Raw genomic sequence first — 23,793 nt, 5'->3', positions numbered from 1 at the left:
GAGAACAAAAACACCAGCAGATGGTAGACCCAAGTCTTTCCCTGGTATCTCTTACGTAGTCCAAAGAGTTGCATCAAAGATGAATTTGGCAGCAATTGTAATATGGATTGCAAATTAAGACACCCTGGAATCATCATCTCTACCAAGCAGTTATGGTTTTAGTCATCATGACATCCAGTTCCTCTCCTCTGTTCTCTCTCTTAGTGACGTTTAATTCACCACCTACATAGATTATTACTATGTAAACTTTAAAAGCAAACAAAAGCAGATAATACATAAATGCATCTGGCGCAAATTGAACTGCAAAATCTGTTATTGATAGTGCTTGTTACAGACAACCACCCATACAAACATCTCTAATGGTGAGAAAACAACTCCAGGTCAGCAATATTCTTAAAACTGTGTCTTCTCAATGCCAGTGCTTGCAGGACCATCAAACCAGGTAGAGACACTTGTAACCCAGGAGGGACGGAGTTGTTTTCTCTTCTTCATCAGTGATCCTGTCTGACTGGGGACATGAGGGCACAAAATAAAGCACACCTTATACTTCCCCTGGTGTTACCTGTTGCTCCCTGCATGAAGACAGTGATTGGATTCACCTGTGGCTACTGTCTGGTTACAATTTTTATTCTCATTTTAATAATTCTGTGAAAAATACTCCTATAGTCACATGCCTATTGACATTTTAATGTCTGTTGAATATATGCAGGATTTAGTTTAGGTCTGCACCATCTGGAGGGCACAGGAGACTGTTTCCTTCCTCATTGCCCAGGAGTGAGATAATGTGAACGGGATGATAACACCAGACTATGCATACGATGCCCATGCTACACCCTTTCTATGTTTATATAGGAAGGCGATTAGTGTTTTATCCTCCCATTCTGGTTTAGCAATGATCACTCCCCTACATGACTTCTTGAAATACCAAGCCCAGTTTCTGTTATCGTGTACCTTCAGCAGTTCAGGTGAAGCTAAACTGTGAAACTCCGCCAGGTCAAGGCTTCTCAGCAAGTGAATTTTGTCATTCCAAGCGCAAAAGGCTGCACGACTTGCTGATCCTGCCACAGGAAGATTACAGGGAGAAGGGGCAGAGACACATTCGGAAGTGGTGGGATAGGAACGGGGACTGTGGCTGCTGGAAGCATGCTGCTTTTTTCCCCTACCAACATCACTCCAAGATACTTATCTGCTAATCACCAATTAGTCAGTATTTCCTTTCTCTTTCCTAAACATTGTTTGTATTCTTCCCTGAGCCAAAATCCGTGTGGTAACTTTACAATTGCAAGTCATGACACACAGAACACCCTGTCGAATAAATTTGCAATCTAACTGAAACAATTCACCATTTAGTATAACCATTCCCAATTAAGGTCTGTGGTAGCTTTTACGGATGCTTTAAAGGCTTTGCTAGTGGAATACCATTCACTCGGGTACTCTAGCACACGTGAAATGTTCCTTGGATCACAGTTTTTGCATATGTACAGACAACTGGAAATATTATAGTGTTCCATCACGTAAAGTGAAAATTTCCAATCTATTTCTGAAGTCTAATTTTCTTTCTTATTTTAGGGCCAAATGAACTTGATTGCAGTCTGATTATGGATTCTGGAGATGCTGTTTATACAGAATTTGACTTTGAAGACCAGGTAATTTTATGGCCTCTCTCTGGACAGTTTTCTAGTTTATGTACATACTGTGCTATACCATTTGTCTGAACAAGGTGGTGGAACTTTAAGGGTACCTAAGCCAAAGGTATTTTTAAGTGCAATATAAGTAAATTTGTGATACATAGAGGTTGCTTTCTGGTTATGAGAAAAGAGTGAGTATTATTGTGGTATTAAGAGCCTATATTGTCCATTACTGTATGTTGCTGAGTTGCCTCCACAAATTCTAAAATGTTGGCAAAAGTGGCAAACAGGATTGTTGGAATGCACTGTAAGTCTACTGTATATTTAAGAAGAGGGAGTAAAACATTTTTCAAAGAAGAGGCATAAAAGTAAAAAAAGTGTGAAATGTAACTAAAACCAAATCAAGGATTCTCCCCTTGAAAAAGCGCTTTTAAGAGTAAAACAACAACAAATGCTTACAGTGAGTTGAAACCAGCATTTCTACTGATCCTGTTCTATCCACATCTAAAAAGTAAATTTTGGTGGTGTTTTCCTTGTACATAGGAAGAAAGAAGGCTAGAGAGGGCAAAAAAGGTTGCATACATCTTTTCCCTCAAATCTTCACCTCAGCACTGGGTAAGGCCACGTCTGAAGTACTGTGTCTAGTTCTGGGCTCACCAATACAACATCTGGAGCTACTTAAGAACATCCAGCAAAGGGCAACTAAGATGATTAAGGGGCTGGGCCATCTCTCCTATGAGGAAAGGCTGAAAGAGCTGGGAGTGTTCACCTTGGGTGGGGGGGGTGTCACCTCATCAATGTGTACAGACATCTGAACGGAGGGTGCAAAGAAGGTGGAGCCAGGCTCTTCAGCGGCGCAGGACAAAAGGCAATGGGCACAAACTGAAACACAGGAGGTTCCTGTGGCTTGGATACTGTGCTAAGGATAATTATTATTATTATTGTTACTGTGGTGTGAATACGCATTAAAAGAATTACTTACAATTAAAAAAAAAATAGCTCTAAAGCCATCTGCCTATCACACCGCCATACTTAAGGGTGGTGGTTTTGTATGTTTTGGTTTCTGCCTTTCACTTTTGCACAACTCTGCTTGCATTTTCTTCATGAATACTACAAACACTTCTCTCAATTTGTGAACAGCTTCGCAAAGAATGTTATTTTGTGTTTCTTTTATCATTCAACTAAATGCAGTTGCAAATATTCTCACCTCTTTCCTCAGTATTTGCAAAAGATATCTTCTGAAATTTCAAAGCTAGTAACAAAATCAGGACCAACAAAACTTAAATTTTATTCAGTATCATCCATTCGTTCATTGGTTTTCTTTCACACTGTTCAATGCAACGCTTTATCCTCACCTGCAACATGTTATACGTTCTAGCCTTATTCATTTCTGTTAATTTATGATCCTCTTACTGTTCTTTTTGGCTCATTTATTTCAGTTTGGCTTGTTTTTCAAGTAGACAGCTCGCCTCTGTCTCCAAATCCCATTTTAAATCCCATTCTTAAGTTTCTTGTCATCTTTGTCTTGACTGTACTACTTCTTTATTGCAGAGTTTAGGCCTTTATGGCTTATAAATTGGAATATATATTTAAATCATGTTTGGATTATGTTAATGTTAAATTTTGCACTCTAAACACTCTAAATACATTCTTTTGGCAGAGTATGAACACTAAAGAAATTATACTCTTGGTTCATAATGTTTGAAATGCTGTTCAAAGAACAAACACAGGTTTTATAGTTACAAAATAAAATTAACAGGAAGAAATATATGAAAATCATGTAATAATTTATGATTTCAAACTATATGGTTCACTGATGACACGTTGCACAGTTCACAAAAGCACTGACTAGTTTTGAATGAAGTTGAATGTGGTTCGGACATGAGACCAGACAAGAAGACTGCGATGGGACCTTATTGTCTTTGTCAATAGCAAATATTCTTTCTGCCAGATGTGGCAGCTTAACTTTTCTCATCATTTTGCTAGACCAACACATTGCCATTCTGGCAACAGTACAATACTGTTATCAAACAGAGAAGGAGAAATGAAGTAAAAAACAGTGCTAAAAATGCTTCAGTCAGAGAGAGATATATAATTATGAAGTGGCTGACAATGACTCTCTTCAACTGCAAGTTGATACCTTTGATACTTATTAGTGAATTTTTTAAAAATATAAATATTTCTGTTACTAATGAATATTTTTATACCCAGTTCATATGAAATGCCTTGTACAAATATAAAGAAAACATAAAGGAGAAAGCAATTGCAACCAAAAGCCCTCACCATCTAAATTTGCAAATGGTGCAAGGAAGTATTATATACAGAAGCAAAGGAGGGAGTGGAGATTGCCATAAAGTCATAATACCATCTAGCTACCCAGTCTGAAAAAGAAAATTAGAAATTACCTCAGGAAGAAAAGATCAATAACTAAAATCAGGAGTGAGGAACTGCTCACATTTGAAACTTCAGCTCATTTTGACTGTGGCAGTGATTTAATACTCCAGTGATTTACCACATGCTGTTTACGAATTGCATGAAGCACCAACACTCTTTACTGAGAGAATCTCAAGTGGAAAAGGAACGCGTGTCTGGATACAAATGTGTCATGCAGTGATGTTATTGCATAGGAAATCTGTCATGAGAATGTGGGGGATAAGAAGGCTCGTTTCTAAGCAACCTTGCACAGCTGAGCTGCTAAAAATGGCTGAATTTTAGCAGAACATCTTGGTAGTCACTGAACAAGAGGAGTTGGGGGTTAGAGCAACATGTGCTGAAGACAAAGGCACAGCTGGGGATGAGTATCACTGGGCACAACTGAAATGGACATACACAGATACCTTCACATTTTCTCATTCTTGGGATGAGCCAGGAAAACCTCCAGTGTAAACTAAGCCAACAAAGAAGTTTCTGAGTTGTTCAGATCTATGCTACTTCTTCCAGAATAACCTTGCTTACTGGCAGGCAGGAACAAGGAGAATGAGTGGTGTGGTTCCAACTATAGATGTAGTCATCAGCTCATCTAGGAGTGCTCCAAAATACAGCGACGTGCTCAGAGAAACACTTGGTACCTGTTACTGAAACAGTGCAGAGCAACACTAACGCAGGCTAAGATCCTAAGATCTGGCTTTTCTGGAGGAGTATGCAGGGGAAATTGAATTAAAAATAACTCAGAAAAACCTTGAGCTTTGCATTCTACATTTTATAAATGAACGTTCAATTAATGTAACTAAATTAAAAGCAAGCTGATTGTTTTCTACCAGCTATGCGTGAATGCTTCAAGAACTAGAACACTTCTAATCCCTAAACCCTACAGCACTGAAAGCCAGGAGGGAAATACCCATATTATTTTTTAAAAAAAAAAAAAAAAGAACAACAACAAACCCACAAACCAAACCAAAACAACTTTTTTCTCCAAGTCACTAATAACTATATATCTGTTCTTTCTCAGATCTGTCGCTGTCAGATCCTGTATTACAGGAGGAATAATCTAGCTTTTCAGAATGCTGAAAATACATTCCTTCAAAAAGTATAAATAAAAGCAGACAGTACCTCTCATTGAGAATGCCTTGTGGAAGAACCAGCCAAAGTTTGACACGGTAGCGATCTCTATAGACTTTTCTGGAGTAATGATTACATTAATCATGGCTTGATTGAAAAAACATAAAAGCACTGATAAGTAAACTGATAATTTTTACCCATATTAAGACATCAGGAATGTGTTTTGGGCCACTCATTTGAGTGCAACAGCATAACTTCTAATGAGGGAAGACCTGTGCTTTATAGAATATTCTCAATATGCAGAGCTTGCTGTCGACGTGACTAGTGCCTGTTTAGTATAATAAGGATTGACTTTTGCTGCTGGAATGCTCTGAAGTGTGATACAGGTTTTCACTGCTCACTGTGTTCATTTATACTTGCCATTCAATTTTTCAACTTTGCCAGAGAGGCTGTCAATATAATGCCACTTGTTTCCAGAGCTCAGTCAAGTTTTAAGAACTGAATTTTTTAATTAGAAACCTACCATTTGGCTTATTTCAAGTCCATTCAGGCCAAAAGGGAGTATTGAAAAATTGGCATCAGTGAGTCCCATCAAAGAGTTCCAGAAGAAAAGAGCATCCAATTATTTTCTTGTGAAACAAGGCTTTCGAGACAACCTTAACTAGTCTGAGGAATATTTAGACCAATTAGAGAGAAAGTTATGACATGCAGCCAGACAACTGTAGAACAAATATACTCCTGAACAAGTGCTTATAGAATTGATAACTTTAAAATTTAGGAAAAGTGAAAATCAGGTAAACTTCAGGTAAACTGCAGGGGAACATATTTCACATCTACAAAATATGGAAATGCATTTTTGTGCCTCAAAGGAAGTTACCAGTTCATAACTGAGGCATTTCCATGTCCTTCCAGTGTCAGACTGCATTTACTTATGCAATGGCACATGCAAATTGCCTTTTTTTTTTTGTCCCCAAGCGTGTCAAAGACCTAGGAAAAGTAGATGTAAAAAAGACTGAAAGATAATAAAAGGTTTTCTTTTCAGCAGTGACAAGCAATCTATTGAATTAAGAAAATTGCATAACCCAATCTTTGCTGCAAGTGCAGAATGTTTTATAATTAGAAAATGTGACAGCTCACTTGAAAAGCAACAAGCAAAACCACGATGAAGTGGAACAAAAAAGCCCTCAAAGAGATTTACTCTTATTCTAACAAGAGGAAACAAGCTTTTGATTAAAAGTTGTTGCCATGTAGTGACAATTCCTCTTACAGCTTGCTGTCATTTCCCACCCAGAGCACATACAGATCTAGGCTTGAGGGGAGCAGGAGGAAAGCTTTAAGTGAACTGACGCAAAACAGACTCCATTGCTACCAAGACTATAACAACATTTCCGGCCTGACAGATTATCATAGCTTGAATCTTACATATTCAGGAGAGATAATGAAAAGGCCCTGAACGTCTTTTCAATGCAGAAGTAGAACACAAGTATTCCTAAAACTGATGGGCAACAGCAAATTGAAAGCCTCATTTACCTAAAGCTCTGTGTATTAAACCAAAGACCATTTTCCTCCGTTTACTATGTTTCAAATCAGTTGTCACTGTGTTTTGACTCCATTTTCTCTACCTCGAAGGTACAAGCAATTTATTTAACCCTTTAGACACAGCGCTCCAAGGATTGACGTTACAATACAACAAAGAGCAAACTGCACGTCTGTGTTAGCTAGAGAAATTTTCATTGGGACTTCTAAAGCTACCTTTCAAAATCAGATAAACATTGATTAAATTATTTAAGGGGTCAGATCTAGAATGTGCTTAATCATGTTCCTTCTTACTTGAGGACATAAAGAACTTCTAGTATAAAACCAGTTACATTTATATATGCTGTGCAGCATTAATCATTACAGGTCTTAGTACTTACTCTTACCAAGAGTATCCAGAAGCCATTTGGGCTTTTAATGCTGAACATTTCTGCAGTGTCCATTTCTCTTTTGCTGATATATAGTGGTATCAATTTGAATAACAGATTCTGCTTCTACAGGGAAACTGATTAAAATGGGAGTATGTGATAGAAAACAGACTCTAGAAAAGAAAACAGACTCTAGGAAGCTCAGAGAATGATTGTGAAACTCTGTACCCTCAACATTTGTTTTTGTTAAAGAGCACAGAAAGGTGGAGTCCAATCTAGTTTAAAGATATCTGCAAAAAGAGATAATGCATAAGCATCCAAAGAGATGAAAAAGCTGGAGAGGCAGGCCTAACTACAGAGAAAAGATGTTTAATAGAAATGTACTGAAGTCAATGAACAATCTGTTCTGTTCAAGTTGCCATGGAAACTATCCTATTAAATGCTTAAAAAAAAATCAGTTCTAGAAACAAAGTACTACAGTTTGCCTGTTACAAAGTGCTTCCTTAATAAGCTCAAGCCAAGTGTTTTGAGGCTTCTATATCATTTTGTAAGATTGAAGAATTATTTTTCTCTTTCAAAATCACTATTGTACACTGTAGTAAAGGCATGTGAAAGAAAGCCTACTGCTCTACTTCCACCCATGCAAACCATGGCGAAAGGGGCAAGAAAAACTGCCATAGACTCAATCTGCATTTTTTCTTTTGAATGCCAGAAACAGTTGTTTGCTCCTCCTTTCACATACATTGTTTGGATTTACTTTCTGATGATACAGATTATTAGGGGGGACTGAACTACCAAGGTTAGTCAAAGTCTGCATCCCCGTTCCTTTTCCGATTTTGAACCAAAAGTTGCTGCCTGCAACTCTGGTGAGAATACAGGACACGAGGACTCGGTTAGACGGATGGTGAGCTCATGTGAGTTGCTGGAGATTAAACAGTGACAGCATCATTCTTCAAGATGTGCTGCATTTATGCTCCACTGAATACTTTTGCTGGAACTTAGGAGGCTTTTCTCTGTGGCTTGTAGAAGGTGTGTGTAGAAAAAAGCATTACAATTTACACTCTCACCCTCATTTTTCTAGGCAATATCACTAGGATAGTGTACCTCCTTTCCTCACACCAGCTTGCCCCTCTTCCACTTTGCAGCTAAATTTGAGTTCTGCTATTTACATGTCTACCTTTACAGCCTAGAGAACCTGCCTAATCCTTAGGGCATATGAGGCATCCCACACAGTTGATGCAAATAGGATCCACATCAGAACATTTCACATTGCACCTAAAGCTGATAAAGAAATGCAAAGGTGTATTTTAAATCGACCTCTCCCTGCCTCCTAGATTTAGACACCTTACTCAGGGTGGGTTCTGTTCACATAACCCAGCGTCCCTGAAGACAGCTACCAAAGCCCTTACTTGAAAAATATTTGTAGCAACAATTCCTGTATTTTAAAGCATTGAAGAAGAAACATCTTTTCATAGAAAATACTAATATTTCTTAATCACGGCCAAAGTACATACTATAGATTTTTACATTTACATATTAAACTACAGTGGTTGCAAGGATGCAATTTTACTATATGGGGTACAAACCAGCTCTTTAAATTATTTGTATTATATTGAAGCATAAGGATGGGTTGTCCAGGTACACTGGAAACATTTAAAAAAAAAAAAAAAATCCTTTATGTATTTTCAAGAAGCCATATGGTTCCTATTTGGTGTCTTTTTCCTCCTTATGTATCCTGTGATTGTGCAGTCAGCTTTAAGCAATTTAGGCTTAAATATCAGTCGTAAGGAGTGAGAGGTGACCTAGTTTTAGAATTCCTTCACACTAGTGCATGTCAGATCTGTGGACTGTTTCTTCCCATTGTTAAATCCCTTCTTAACAGATAAGTTCTTTATAAATACTGTAAAAGTTCCTCATTGAAAGTTATAAAACAACCTAATAAAACATAAATAGGTGTTTTAGTAAACCTAGAATATGCTTAGTAAAATGTTAAGCAGAGAAGGTCTTTGAGAGGTAAAATTTGAGCACAGCTGTCAACTTTTATCTTAATAGCAGCAAATCATAGGATCTGAGGCCACATGCTTGTCTTATTTTTAAAACACCCTATTCTTGTCTTTCTCTGTACCAAGATTTTTCAGATGATGCTCTACTTCCATATTTTAAAAGGTCTGTTCTCATTAGCTACGTTTCCTGGGTCTACATTTCTTCCTTCTTTTCCCCTGCTGCAATTCTGTGTTACGTGTCTATGAATTATGTATCTGTGCATGTGTCTTTTTAGTAAATGGCACATGTGGTCAGGGCATAGCAGTGCTGGCAGCCCTTACTCACTGTCTCAAGACCAGCTCATCTGCCACACAAGGGAAAGGCATCTACTCATTTTTGTGGTGCCATCCTGAAACCAAACAACCTATTTCTCTTTTTTCACTGGCAGTGCTAAATTATGACTGGTAAGATAAAGAACAGAGCTCTATATCAAACACATTACTATACAGTAATGTGTATAGTTACTTGGGTAAGTGCTGCAACGTGTGACACTGGGTTGGGGTTGGAAAGAGCTCGGAAGGGGAGCAAGCGATAGAAAAGACATTTTTTAACATACCGGCCAATGTAGACATATATAATAGAGGATAAATACTTTCATTTTAAAGAATGAAATAAGAGAATACATATATCTTAAGGAAAATTAAACATCCTTAGAAAAATTAGATTACAAGTGAAAATTACATTCTCCCCTTGACTCCTTTGCTGTTTATATTCCTAAAGACAGTTTGAATTCCTGTAACAAATCTTTAAAATTAATGATGGGTTAGTACTTACAGGTTACTGCATCTGTCATTGAGTTTGATCTTCATAAAATAATGGAGGTCATGTTAACAAAATAAATGGGTGGTGCCATGCTGATGCATGGAGGTAGCAGCATAATATTTTCTAGGTTATCTGTGGAAAGTAACACCTTGAAAATTCAGTTCGTCCAAGAGGAACAATTGCTGAGCTCCACCACAACTGAATCTTATCAAAGCATTTGTATCTTTTTCTTTTTGGAAATTTAATTGATACTGGCCTACAGAAAAGCCTTTTTCATCTAAAGTTTAAAACAAACCTGCACACCAAAAACAAAAAACAAAACACCAAAAACCCCACAACCCAAACCCATGGAATTTCTAGCCCTCAGAAAGCAATGTAAAAGTTCAGGGCAGAGAAACTCTGCATATGGTGCCAACAGAGTATGATTTGAGGGATTCATTCATTAGCATTGTCATTAGCAGTCTAAGAAAAGGAGCTAAGCAATGCCAAGTTCGCAGTTCAAATGCACTGGAAGGTCCCCTGCTGCCCTTCTCTGCCGCAGTGGCTTGATGTAACAAAAAGCCCCTGGGATAATTTATACCAAGCAGCATAAACAGGCCACATAGAGAAGAATCATTTAGGGAATGATGGCAATTTACAGAAAAGAAGAAAAAAGGAAAGGAAAAATAGTGATAACTCTTGGGAAGAATTTTGTAGGCACTGAGAACTTTTAATAAAAATATATCTACTGAAAACTAACTGAATACTGTATGTGACAAAAGTATTTTAAAATGAGCAATAGACAATAAGTATCAACTGGTAATTTGGGTGTTTAATGTCTCAAATGTCTTCAAAACACAAAGATATTTAAAAATCAAGCCCCAGTTCTTCTTCAAGTTAGATACAATGCTGTCCCCTCTATTTTAGCCTTTTAAACCCAATATAAAAACTGCAAAAGTAGTGTTTGGTTTACCAGAACACCCTTAGGCTGCTCTGATTGTGCAAAATGCTGCTACCACGCTGGGAGGGGTGTTCTTACTGCGTACCTTGGTTGGTAGGTTTGCCCTTTAAAGTTAATCTCTTTGATTTTTTTTCCAGTTTTCTAGTGTCTGGAAATCAATATGAATTTAAATAAATTCTGCTTTCATTTTCATGGGTAATAATTACATGTATTTTTGTCATTTATAAAACCTACAGAAGTTAACAAAACCCCAACCTCCCCACACTGTAGCAAGCAGATTTTTATTTTTCTGCTCTAAACTACTGATAGATACTCTTCTTTATGCTATCAAAGAACAAGAATGAAAAATCTGAAAAAACATTGCATATCTTTAAAAGATAGATAACTCTGTCTTGGTTTACAAGTGTTAAAAATTAGTTAATCTCTAGCTCTATATAGCTAGAAATTTGTTTTATTTTCAAAACTGATAATAAGGTTTATTTTAAAAGAATAGTGGTACAGAGATTCTTGACTTTGCTAGAAACCCAAAAGTAAAAGGGAATCATAGTGATCTAATAATCCATCAGCATTTTGTAGATGCTATTTTGCACTTTCAAGTTGCATGCACTCCAAACAATAAAAAAATCACCTCAAATAATATTAGCACTGTTCTTGATCTTAATTCCTATTACACCCCATTGACACAGATAACTCCGCTCTGCTAAGCAGTATGAACTGTATAAGAAGATATGCGTTTCAGGGAAAGAAAAGCCTTGAAATCCAAATATATTCATACTTTTATATTATTTTATTTACACATATTCATTAGTTCTGAACCAGAGGAGGTCAGAGCACAGCCACCCCTGCTTTCCAGAGGCATACTTTAACAGTCAGCTTGCAGAAAACAGCTCAGCCTCAAAAAATTATTTGAATCATAAATCAAATTTAAAGGCAAGCAACTGTATGGCTCATAAAATCTGTTCCCAGGGACCATTGCCCATACATAAAACCTGCGGCTAACCCAGCATATCTCACAAAACCCAAACATTCGCTCTTACAGGAAGAAAATGGGAATTTAAAAGACATATTCCAAAGACGAGCTCTGACTAGCCCCAATTTCTTCCCATGTTTAACTTTGCCTAGCTAAAACTTGTTCAGGGTCTTTACGTTTTGCAATACATGTAAGGAAACCAGTCATCGATAACCACATTTTTATAAATAGAGGCTGCATACATCTAATCTGAAAGACCATCCTCTGTGATTAGGTATATGCCTATTAAATCCAGCTGCAAACACATGTCAAACTGTAAAACTACACAGATTTTACAGACTGGACTGTGCTGAAGCAGACAAATTGTATATCCAGACAATGCTCAACAGACATCTCATACTGCTCTCTGATTCCCTAAACTATACTTAATCAGCGAGACACTTTATTTAATTGAGACCTAAAGCTGATTTTAAAGGCACTAGATGTAGAAGCATCATCTGCAAACATCTGAGATTTCGTTTAATATTACTTCATTGAGGACTAAGAATTCAAAGTAAATATACTACAGGCTAAAGAGGTGCAAGTGGAAATCTAAGTCCTAAATCTAGTTCTGCTTCCATGTATAACTGTGTTTACATCAACAAGTCACTAATATCTCTGCTAAAATGGAAATAACGCCCATGCCTCTATTCCCAAAGGAAATACAGGGAAGATTTATGTGGAAGTCTAGTGTTATTTGAAGAAATAGAATGCTACAGGAGTACCAGTATTTTGCATACCTAACAACAGCAAAGGGAGGATTATACAACCACAGTGTGCTGAGAAATTGATGGTTATATACCTACATTCCCATCAAAGGGATGCTGATGAGATCACCATAATAAATCCACATAGGCAGTTCTTGCCTGTTGTCCTGCTTTCAGCTGGAACAGAGTTAATTTTCTTTCTAGTAGCTGCTGTGGTTTGGGTTTAGTATGAGAAGAATGCTGATAATACACACTGGTTTAGTTGTTGCTGATGTCTACATTAGTCAGGGACTTTTTCAGCTTCCATTAGAAGCTGAGAGGGAGCACAGACAGGACAAGCTGGCCAAAGGAGTATCCCACACCATAGACGTCATGCTCAGTACATAAATGGGGTTGGCTGGGGAGCACGGGTCCATGATCATTGCTCAGGACGGGCTGGGCAACCTGATCATTGGGTGGTGAGAGCAGCTTGTGTTGTATCACTATTTTATATATTCTTTTACCATTATTATTATTATTTTTCTCTTCCATTACTGTTCTACTAAACTCCCTTTATATCAATCCATGAGGGCTTTTTTTCCCCTCCTTTTCTCCCTCTTCTTCCTACCCTACTGGGAGAAACGGGGGCATGAGGGAGCGGCTGCATGGTCCTAGTTGCTGGCTGGGCTTAAACCACGACACCTGTACTTTCTACTGTATACATTATGTCATTCTGTACTAAAGTTGTGTTTGTCTGTGCTGATATTTAAATTTTTTTTTTGCTTACACATTAAGTTCAATACTCAACAAATGTTTTTAGGCAGAAAAACATGTAGTTTTTATTTGTTTAAATAATTTATGCCTGAAATGTTCCTTTGAATGTTTACATTCTCAAATCCAATCTTGAAAATTGAGCATAATTTTAGGCAACAGTCATGCTATATTTTAAATTCAGTCTCATTCTACTGCCTCTTTTTTTCTTAATCCGTGATTATTTATCCTCTGTAGTAAATTTCTAGGAGGAATTCTTGTTATATCTGTTAGAAGTCTGAATAAAATGTATCAGGCACTTTTCACCACTATTTTCGTGAAGCGTTCAAGCAACAACAAGGCAATAAGAGAGATACTTTCTTTTCCATGTTACAAAAAAAAAAAACCCAAAACTGAAAAAACAAACTACCAAGGACTGGAGCAAGGGTTATTAATGGGTAACAGAAAAGCTTTCTCATTTCATCAGGTAACAAATATTCACAACAGTTGTCATTAAATTCTAATGAAGAAAATGTCCCATTTTTGGATTAAAAAAAAAAAAAAAAGGTATTTTATTGCTTTCTTTAAAGTGATACAACGTAAGAGTCCTAATTCATTAGTAGCAAAACTCAAAGATCTGGAGAATTCTGTATCATTTCCTTATTACATGCTATGACTTACTGTCAGTTTGTTTTATTATGGAAATTACTTCACAACCTAGCAATGACAGGCAGTAACTCATTAACCTATGAAATACCCATTACTAGTCAGATATTTACTAATAACGAGGTAAATGCCAGGAAGTCAGAATACAGTCAGGAGTTTGCATTTTTGAACTCTAAAGGCAAATGTCAGATAAGAGATTCTTTACAGGTAGCAAACTTCTCTGTTTAGCAATCATTTTAATGTACCATTGATACTGTTTAAGTGGTTACATGGTCAGCTATGCCCCACTAATTGATATATTTCCAGATAATATTTGTAGATATAACCTGGCTCTAACGGCATCTGAAATTACAGACTACCCATCTTTCATCAGAGGTCATTACATATAAGATTATAGTCTTCCTCACCTGGCTTTCACCTAAATGGAAACGGCTACACTGAGAATACAGAGATTGTTCTGCTGTTAAATCACTGTATTCCTGATGGCAATGTGGTGTAAAATACTATTAGCAATCTGGTAATTGGTGGGACTTTTCTTAATGTGATCACTTCCTAAATCCAACAGGTTTTTTTTCCAAGTGCTTTGATAACCTGGCTTTCAAGCCGATATACGTCAAACCACTCTCAGTTTAGAGACCTAATTACTAGAAAGACACACTTAGAAATAGGTATTGTCAAATGTAAATATGAGGGACTGGCATTAACCAGGATGCCAGTCTCTCCCACTCTCTACAAGGGACTGCAAGCCAAACAGCAAGTCTAGCTCCTCACCCAGATCAGCAGAAAAACTGGTTGTACTTCTGAAGAGATTGGGAGGAAAAGGGTGAAGGGAAATGGTTCTAGGTCAAGTTTAAGTATAGAATATTGAAAACTCTGTAGGAATACCTTGTCATCAAAACTAAATTAACTGTAGCCCCACTGTTCTAATCTGTTCCTCCAGACTTTTCTTACCGCTCCCCTAGAGACCAGGCTTTCAGGACCTCTTTCCACCCCTCGCTGTGTGCCATTCAGTTCTGTCTGAAAATGGAATAACTTAATCTCTGAAATATGGGGAAGCTTATTTTGTCACGGAAGTTCAACAAGGCTGGTGGTCCCCCTAATATGAAGCTGTGTGCTGAGTTGTTTTATAGAATTATGAAACAGATGCTCTTTGGAGAAAAAAAAAAAGAAGTGGAGAGAAAAAGCAATTATTTTGAAAACAATATTTCTGCACCTGAAAAGTGAGCAGGTACAGATATAAACAGAATTCATTATTTTGGTGTTCTGGATTCCAATCATTGTCACTGTCACACTTCCTGTTTACCTGCTTTTGAGTTGTAATTAGAATTCACTTTAATGGCTTTTCATAGCATTTGTTCCTTATGTGAGTGTGGCTTGTTAGTCAGTTAACCTGTTGTTCTGTTAAGGCAGATAATGGTTGGTCAAGTCAAAGCAGCTGGTAGCTTATTTAGCTTCAGTTCTGTCTCTAGTTTTTGCATAATTCAGCTTTAAAAAATTAGAGCTTTTCCTGACTTAGACCTTTATTATCACCTGCTGCTCTGAGCAGCCCACCAGTTACGGAGGCAGTTTCATTCTGCAATTATAGTGGAGAACAAAGAGCATTGCCTGGAAGAAGTAATGCCTCTTTCATTTGATCGTAAACTTGTGACTGTGATCTTGATTTTTAAAGAAACTTTACTCTGAAGTTTGTGCTTAAAATTATTTTGATCCATAAACCTTCAAAGGCATGATAAGAAGCTGAATCTAAAACCAGGCCTTTTATACGTAATATATCCTTTGCAGGGTCAACTATTTTATTGTATTATTACATCAAAGAAAAAGCACGTAGGGTCCTACTGTCACTTGAATTGTAGGAAAGAGATTAATGTCTTATTTGAAAACTTTTTTTCCCCCCGAAATACTCTCCTGCAAACTTAGTGGATCCAGTTGCTTTTTTAAATTTTGCTCCCCTCCTTTTTTTTTTTTCTTCTTCTTCTGCTGCAGTGTAATAGGCTGAGAATTACTGTGAATCAAAAAATGGAAGTGCTGTATGCAGCAAATGTAATGGTACTTCAGCCTAATTAAGAGCACTTCTGTTTCAGTGATAATGGGAACACAAGCAGAAACCTGCAAGGGTAGTGCCAGAGCCTGGCAAATTAGAGTGGCCAGCAGTTTCCCCGTTCTATTCACCAGGCTGGTGGTTTCACTTCATCTGTTCGTGCAGCTCTACAAATTGCTAACAGTGGCTATTTCTGACAGCATACTGAAGCAGAACTGTAAGAAACTACAGCTTGATAACCCTATGCTATTTTGAGAGGACTAGCATAATGTATTCCATGCTGATATTACGCACTGATGATGTAAGAGGAGCACGTTACTGTCAATGCTATTATTGATATTTTATAGACTAGCTTAAAGTATTGATGGTGTGAGTATATTGACACTACATAACCTAGACTATGTCCAGCATATATATAATTCTGATTTATAAGAACAACAAAGAGTTCCCACTCTGACACCCTTGCTGGCCAGTATTTCTAATTCCTCATTGGTTGTACCATTAGGGTACATGACAAAATAATTCTAAATGGCCAAGTATCAGGAAAAAAAAACCATGCCAAGTTCCCCATTTTGCTGGTGGAATCACTCTTTTTAGTTCAGCGGCCTCTGTAACAACTTGTAGCTTGTGTTGCATTCTGAAGGTGAACACATTCAAGTTGTTTTAGACCAAAGATTAATTTCATCTCACTTCTTCACTAGCCCACTTCTAGAACTTACTCCAGTATTGCCTTTCCACTACTAACAGCTTATCGTACCATATTTACTTCAGAAGCAATTGAGCATGCACACTGGTTGCTTACATATCGTGCTGGAACTGTGCAGTTGGACAGTAAAAGAGCTGTTCCTCACAAAATCAGTATGGGCCAGTTAATCATCTCGAGTTATCTTGGGCTCTCCATACTCACGTTCTACCAATTGGAACAGTACTAACAGCATTTCTGTGACATTGTTAACCATATCTCAACACAGATTAAAACTGAGAGGTTAGAATATGGAGAAGATATTAAGATATACAGATAAGCAGGTATAAGAAGAAATGCAAACTATGCAGAATATCTATTTCAATGTGTCAATTGCTTAATTAACAGGAGGAGGATCAGTCAAGTTTTTCTGGTTATGAGAACACAGGAGGTGAGTTTCTTTTTCAGTACCATTTGCCATTTAATTTTGAAACCTTTGGTTTCCCCTTGTATTTAAATAGTTACTTATAAGGTAAAGTGAATTCAGGTTATTTATATTGTAAAAGTTATGTCTCAAAGGATTTTATCATGTGGTTTCTCTTTGAATGGAAATTAAAGCTTGTAAAAGACATTTTTACACTCTTTAGGTCAGTGGATCCAAAATTATTAGAAAATATTACTGTTTATCAGCTTCACATCTCATAAGTGTTTTCAGAAATTGACAGTTATGAAAAGCTTGTTGGAAAGTAGGAGATGCTGAGAGTCTAAGAGGAATGAAAGGATTAATCAAAAGCTTTTGCAGCTAATGATATTATGTAATAAGAGATGTACATGCAACATAATAAAAAACAAAATTGTATGTGGTAAATGAATATGTCTTTTAAGTGATTAAGTCACAGACATAGTAAAATTCCAGCAGGCTCAGATGGTGCAAGATCAGCTTCTGTACTGGTATAATCAGGCCAATGACTGGGGCTCAGACTAGAAGGAACTGCTTTTTTAAAAAAATTAAAATTTCAGTAAAAGGCAAAACTAGTACATACAGTAGTTTTGGTGCTAAAACGACAGTAATACCTAGATTTCAGTTAAGATTATTATTATTTGGCTGAATTTGAGGCTCAGGGAGTTTAAGACTACATTTCTGATGTAGTGCACCAAATATAAAATCTGAATGGGATGTGGACAAACTTCTATAGCAATTATTATGTAATAACATGTTCAAAGGAAAATGCAATGGCTCAGGAGGCACGTTATGACATCAAGATGCATCTACTTCTCTTTGCTGCTTCTTTTTTTTTTTTTTTAAAGAACTGATATGTATGTGCAAGGTCTCATTTTCAGATAAAATATTTTTATCATATCTGCAGTGAGAACTACGAACCTGGGAGATAAATAAGCTTTAGGATAATAGCTGGTTTTGAGATGCAGAGTACTATAGCAGAAAGTAAATCTCGTAAAATCAGGTCACCTTGCACGAGTGTTACACAGTTCAGTGTGGAAGTATCTAAGATTAAAATTACTAGCTCTTGCCAACTAAAGAATTTTTATTTTCATTTTAGACTTTTCAGAGGATTTAAGGAAATCAAACGTCATTTTTGTAGTCGGTAAGTAGGATTCCTAATTTAACTGCTACAGTTGAAAATCCCCACGTTATTTAGTTTTGATTATAAGCATATGATTTCTTTTAAAGTATAGCAGAACATTTTGGTTAAGAGTATTTACACTACAATGGCGGTTTAGTCTTTTGAAAGGGAGTTAGGATTTAATATCAAGTTATTAACTTGGATCTGACCATGCTAACAACAGTTGTGTAAAGCTCAGAGTGGGAGGTATGTTTAAGTGTGAACATATTCAAAATGACCTTGGTTCTCATGCAGTTACAGTAGTGTTGTGTGATCTGCCACAGCAAAGTTGCCTCACCAGCATTAGCTAAAATATTAATAGATTGGATTTGTAACTCAGATTTTTGAGGTTTAGTGCAAAAATCAGGTCTCTTTTCCTCTTCATCCGTGAAACAACTTTTGTAAGTACAGGTTTCAATTCTGCATGTGCTCAACATGCTGTTAAAGAGTCAACATGCTAGTCACCATGCATGATGCTTAACATGTACTGAGGCTTTGCAGGTTCAAGGTTTACTTTATATTTGCTCTCTGGAAGTCCACAGTTAATGCCTTAGATAAATGTGACTAATGTAATTAGCATAAACTTTGAGCAGCCTTTGAAAACAAATTAATTATAATGTGAAGATTTACAAGTTTCAGCTTAATGCTTGGTACTAATTACTTTGAAAGAATAATTGGGTTTTCATCAAGCAGAGTAAAAACTCTGAACTGCTTTACGATATACAGCAGGATCTACAGTTTCCAAGGACCTAAGGATAGATAGACAAAAGTGCAATTTTACATAAAAGTAAGTCACTTCGTGCATTCTTTTTCATTGGGTGGGGGAGAAAAAGTGACTTCTGAAGTTAGTCATAAATGAACTGGAAATTTCATTCAGAATTCGGGAAGCATCAAAAAACATTCCAATACCAGCAGGTTGAGGGAGATGATCCTTTTCCCTGTTCAGCACTGGCAAGGCTGCATCTGGAGTACTGTGTCCAGTTCTGGGCTCCCCAGTATACAAAAGGTAACGATTTAGTGGAGCAAGACCAGCACAGGACCAAAAAGATGTTTGAGGGAGAGGAGCATCTTTCATATGAGGAGAGGCTGAGAGAGCTGGGACTCTTAAGCCTGGAGAAGAAAAGGCCCCAGGGGATCTTATCAATATGTATAAATACCTGATGGTAGGGAATGAAGATGAGGGAGCCAGAATCTTCTCACTGGTGCCCAGTAACAGAACAAGAGAAAGTGGGGACAACACAAAATACATGAAATTGCATCTGAACACAAGAAAACACTTTTTTTGCTGTGAGGGTGGTCAAACACTGAAACAGGTTGCCCAGAGAGGCTGTAGAGTCTCCATCTCTAGAGATGTTCAAAACCCAACTGGACACAGTCCTGAGCACCCTACTTTAGCTGACCCTGAATTGTTGGACTAGATGATGCCAAGAGGTTCTTTCCAGCCTAAAGGATTCTGTGAGAAGACAGCACGTTTATGTGTTGTACTTTTATCTCACTCTGTCTTATACCAAATACAAGTTGACTCAATTTATTGCAAACCTATGGTAGATACTATGTGTTTGAAAAAGTGAAATTAGGTTACTGAAGAGCTCACTGGCGACTTTTCTTAAGGGAAAGATGCATAACACTTAATTTTCAGTCTGTAAGCAAACTTACTGAAATAGGTCTTCCTGCTGCTTGCTTCAATGACAAATTTTCATTCTCTCTGCCTCACATATCCTATTGGAAAATTACGTTTGTACAAACACAGATTTTTTAAAAAGTGAAGACACTCAAGGAATTTTGCCTCTGAAATTGTCCATGGTAAGGCATATTTTTCATTTACCTCTGGACTGCTCTTTCTTTCTCAAAGAATGGCTTTTAATTTTCATTCATAATTTTTTATAGGCCATCTACTAGCCATCTTCCAGCTTAAAACTGAAAACACACCTTTTCTCTATTTATTCCTACTTTTAAATCCATCTCAGACTTCTACTAAATGCTTTCTAGGAACAGAGGAAAATTCTGCTTAATCAAAAGTCTGTTTTCTTTGTTGAAAATGTTATAATGAAAAGTTTGACTAAGTTCAAGCCTGGGTTACTTGTCAACAAATTATGCAGAATGGTTTATACTTTTTTCCCAAAAATACTCCCATCCTTCTACCCCTGAAAAAGCTTCTTGAAGTCTGATGTGAAGAGTGAAGGTATACTTTTTTCTGGATTTTTTTTTTTGTCTCCCTTTCTGTTTTTGGGGGATGCTATTTTGGGGTTTTTGTTTGTTTGGGTTTTTTTTTTTTAATGTGATCACTGTGAGATCTTGATGGCTACTCATTTGGCTGCAAAAACTTGATTTTACTCCATCTAGGTAGTGAAGGTAAATGGTATTTCCCAGAGACAAATTTCTTGCTGATGCTAGGTTGGAGTGGCCAACTTTGCTTGGCAGTAAAGTTGTCATACGTGTCAGTCAGGAGCTGAGGTCTAATCACTGTGCGAGGACAAAAGAAAACTTTGAAGGCGGCTCACAGGAGCAGAACAAAACTGTCAAACTTGGAGGAAGGGTGGGAAAGGAAAAAAAGCACCACAAATTCTCTATGGCTGTGTACTCCATTGCAGTGGACAGTGCTAGAAATATTCAGCCCATGATACCTTGGCTAGAAAGAAAGCCGAGAAGATAGGTTGGAGCATGCTGCTGTGGGTGCTTGAATGGGAAAAACTCTCTCAGGTGTCATTAGGAATGTTTACTCATTACACAGATGTATTCATGAGGAAAGAATAAGACAAAGATGTTTTAAAACTGGAGTTCTAAAAACGTGCACTTGAAGGGGTTTACAAACTAATTCAAAAAAATACACCATCTGCCGTTGCTGGCAAATTAAGATACTGTTTATAAGACAAAGGGAAAAAAGCAGACAATTCCCTCCCCCACTAATTTCCCTTGAAAATTGTCCAAAGAGGGAAAGAAAAAAAATAATCTAATTAGCAAAGATTTACATTAGAGCTAATGTAGGAATTAATTGGAATAACAGTCAACTTGGATTAATTAAGCAACAATGTCAATGTTTTATCCAGACAGCAAAGCAGAGACGTGGAAGCAGCAAGTCAAAAATATGAGAGATAGCAACAGGGTAATAAAAGAGGCAAAACCAAGTTAAATTTGGCCTGCAAGGTAAAATGCAAGAGAAAAATAAAAAAATAAACTACTGCAAAGATAAATTTGGGGGATGCTCTAGTATTTGAAACTTATGTAATTACTGCCAGTCACAAAAATAAAAACCCCACAAAACAGACAAAAAAACCTCCACCAAGCAAAAAAGCCTTTTTCAGCAGAACAACATGAAATGTAAAGTCTTAACCACAATGAACAATGTATGATTTTATCATTCTTAACTAATTCAGTACTCTGTATGACATCCAGAAAGTTACCATACACATCAAGGTTACTAGGACCATTATCCCTCCCTGTTCTCTACAGGATTTTCATAAAACATAGCCACATTTGGCTTTGGTTGAGGATGAAACCAAAGCAGAAAGTTTTCGGGAATATTTCTGCACTTTGGATCAGAGACAAACTCCCCACTTAATCTTAAATGTAGTGTTTAAAACCTAGTGTAACCAATGTCCTCTGCAGAATCCTTGTCATAGTCTCGCTGAGGAACTAAAGCTGATAATGGTTTAAGCTCAGTGTAAATAAGACCAGATTTTCAGCTGACACCCTGAAGATATTACAGCCGCCTACAGTTACAAATAAAACATTGTCAGCTGCAGATACTAGTTTCTTATGTGTACAAAAAAAAACAAAAGACCCCAAACCAAACCACAGAACCCAAAACCCTATATTTGTCCAAAGTATGTCAGACCTCCAACGACTTAGTCTAATGCTGAATTTAGCCCTGCTTTGAGCAGAGGGATTTACCAAACGAGGTCCCTTCCAACCTGAATTAGTACAATACCTGTATTACAGCTTGTTCTATAGATGGGCAAAAGATGAGCAGTGCTGATACTTAAAACCTCAATCAGTCCCAGCGCTAACTGCAGGAGCTGATGAAGGCTGCTTTCTCTGACTTTCCGTGAAATGAACTCTATGTTTTCTTTAAGAGGGATGAAAACTCAGTGATATCCTAGGACATCACATCACTCTGCCAACATATGCTCCAGCTTGTTTTCTGATTAAAATCATCTTTCAGGAAAAAAAAGTATGGAGGGTTTTTTTGTTGTTGTTGTTTTTAAGTAACAGCATTGTTCCTATATGGTTTCACTCAAACTAAAATCATATGTGAACAACAGATGAGGTGCTATTGAGAAGCTTTCAAGTGCCATATTCTGAAACTAAGGCTTATTTTTATTTGTGTAAGTGATCCAAGTAGCATTGATAGAGTTGCCAAACTGATCAAGTCTTCCAAAGTCATTTCTTGCATATAAGAATATCTTGACTGGGATTATTTTTATTTCAGTTCTGACTTCTGAGGCTCCATTGTGCAGCTAGGTTTCCCCTGCAAGCACTTTTCCATGATACAAGGATGATACTCATTATGAAAATAAGGTCTAGAAATTGCAACATTTTAAAATGAATGGTGGGACTCTCTTGTAAATCCTGCTGCTGGCATTTTATGTAAATGTTCATAGTATTTTGGTGTATGATAAACTCATAAGATTTGGCAAGTTTAAAATAGAGACATCCCAGTCTGTCTGCATGACACTTCTGCTTTGTTAATATTTCTGGAAGCAAAGCTGGTTCATGAACTGCTCACATTCCTTGTTCCTGTCCCTGTTCACTCCCAGCGGCAGTCCCAGCTCCCTCCAGCATCATTAATTCATCTGCTTGTGATGTTGTGCTCTAGGACAGACCGGTGCATGTGAATCAGATGTCTAGGCTTCTGGGCTTTCATCGTCTTGGGAAATTGGGGCACGAGGGAGAGCAGGTGTAAGAGACTCAATTTCTTAAGCAGAGATCTTGCACTGATCTAAGGCAGGCTGCAGTTAAACATTCAAAAGCACTGCTTGGGCAGTTGTCATTTCTGCCTACCCACTGAGACTACTCTTTTTCTGCCCTTGAAGTGCTCTCTGCGAAGCATTTCTGCAGTCAGTAATTAAATGGGGAAAGGTGAGCATTAAGTCAGCAGTGCTGCCAGAAAGTTATTTACCAGAAGATCCCCTTACACAGTTTCACAGGCAGCTGAATCAACATAATGGAAGGGAAAATTGGGCTAAGGGAGTGCATAGACCTTTTCATCCAGCCTCGTCTCCAGAAAAGAAATATGCAGAACTGCATTGGATTTCTAGGCTGTGTCTAGTACCCTGGTTCCAGATACTGGATGCTTATTGTTTGTATCAGAAAGCACAAAGGGACACACAAAGGGTTCGATTTCCAAGAATAATCTCACTGAATGATACAATGTTGTTAATTTCTGAATCTGCAACTTTTTATTAAGTTGATGAATGAGCTTTAAAAAAAGATGTACTGCATTTAGCAATACCAGCACAATACAAAAGCATGCTAATGCTTTGAAGCTGGTAGTTGAAGAACTGCTGGTAGTTCTTCTACATCTCCTACAGGTCACAGCATACTGATAATTCCTCTGGCAATTTT

At 37.3% G+C, this 23,793-nt stretch overlaps 1 protein-coding gene across 1 annotated transcript in view; it reads left to right on the top strand.

Moving 5' to 3' along the window:
* Positions 1-23,793, top strand: part of AK5 (adenylate kinase 5) — a 92,980-nt gene that overhangs the window by 52,983 nt on the left and 16,204 nt on the right. The window contains exons 8-10 of the mRNA XM_074151988.1: positions 1,570-1,646; positions 17,015-17,057; positions 18,166-18,210. Of these exons, the coding sequence (XP_074008089.1) occupies positions 1,570-1,646; positions 17,015-17,057; positions 18,166-18,210 (165 nt within the window). The remainder of the gene's footprint in view (positions 1-1,569; positions 1,647-17,014; positions 17,058-18,165; positions 18,211-23,793) is intronic.

The sequence above is a fragment of the Numenius arquata genome, chromosome 8 (genome assembly GCF_964106895.1).
Source record: "Numenius arquata chromosome 8, bNumArq3.hap1.1, whole genome shotgun sequence".
Classification (NCBI taxonomy): Eukaryota; Metazoa; Chordata; class Aves; order Charadriiformes; family Scolopacidae; genus Numenius; species Numenius arquata.
The sequence above is the reverse complement of the archived record's forward strand: the minus strand, read 5'-3'. Positions and strand labels throughout refer to the sequence as shown.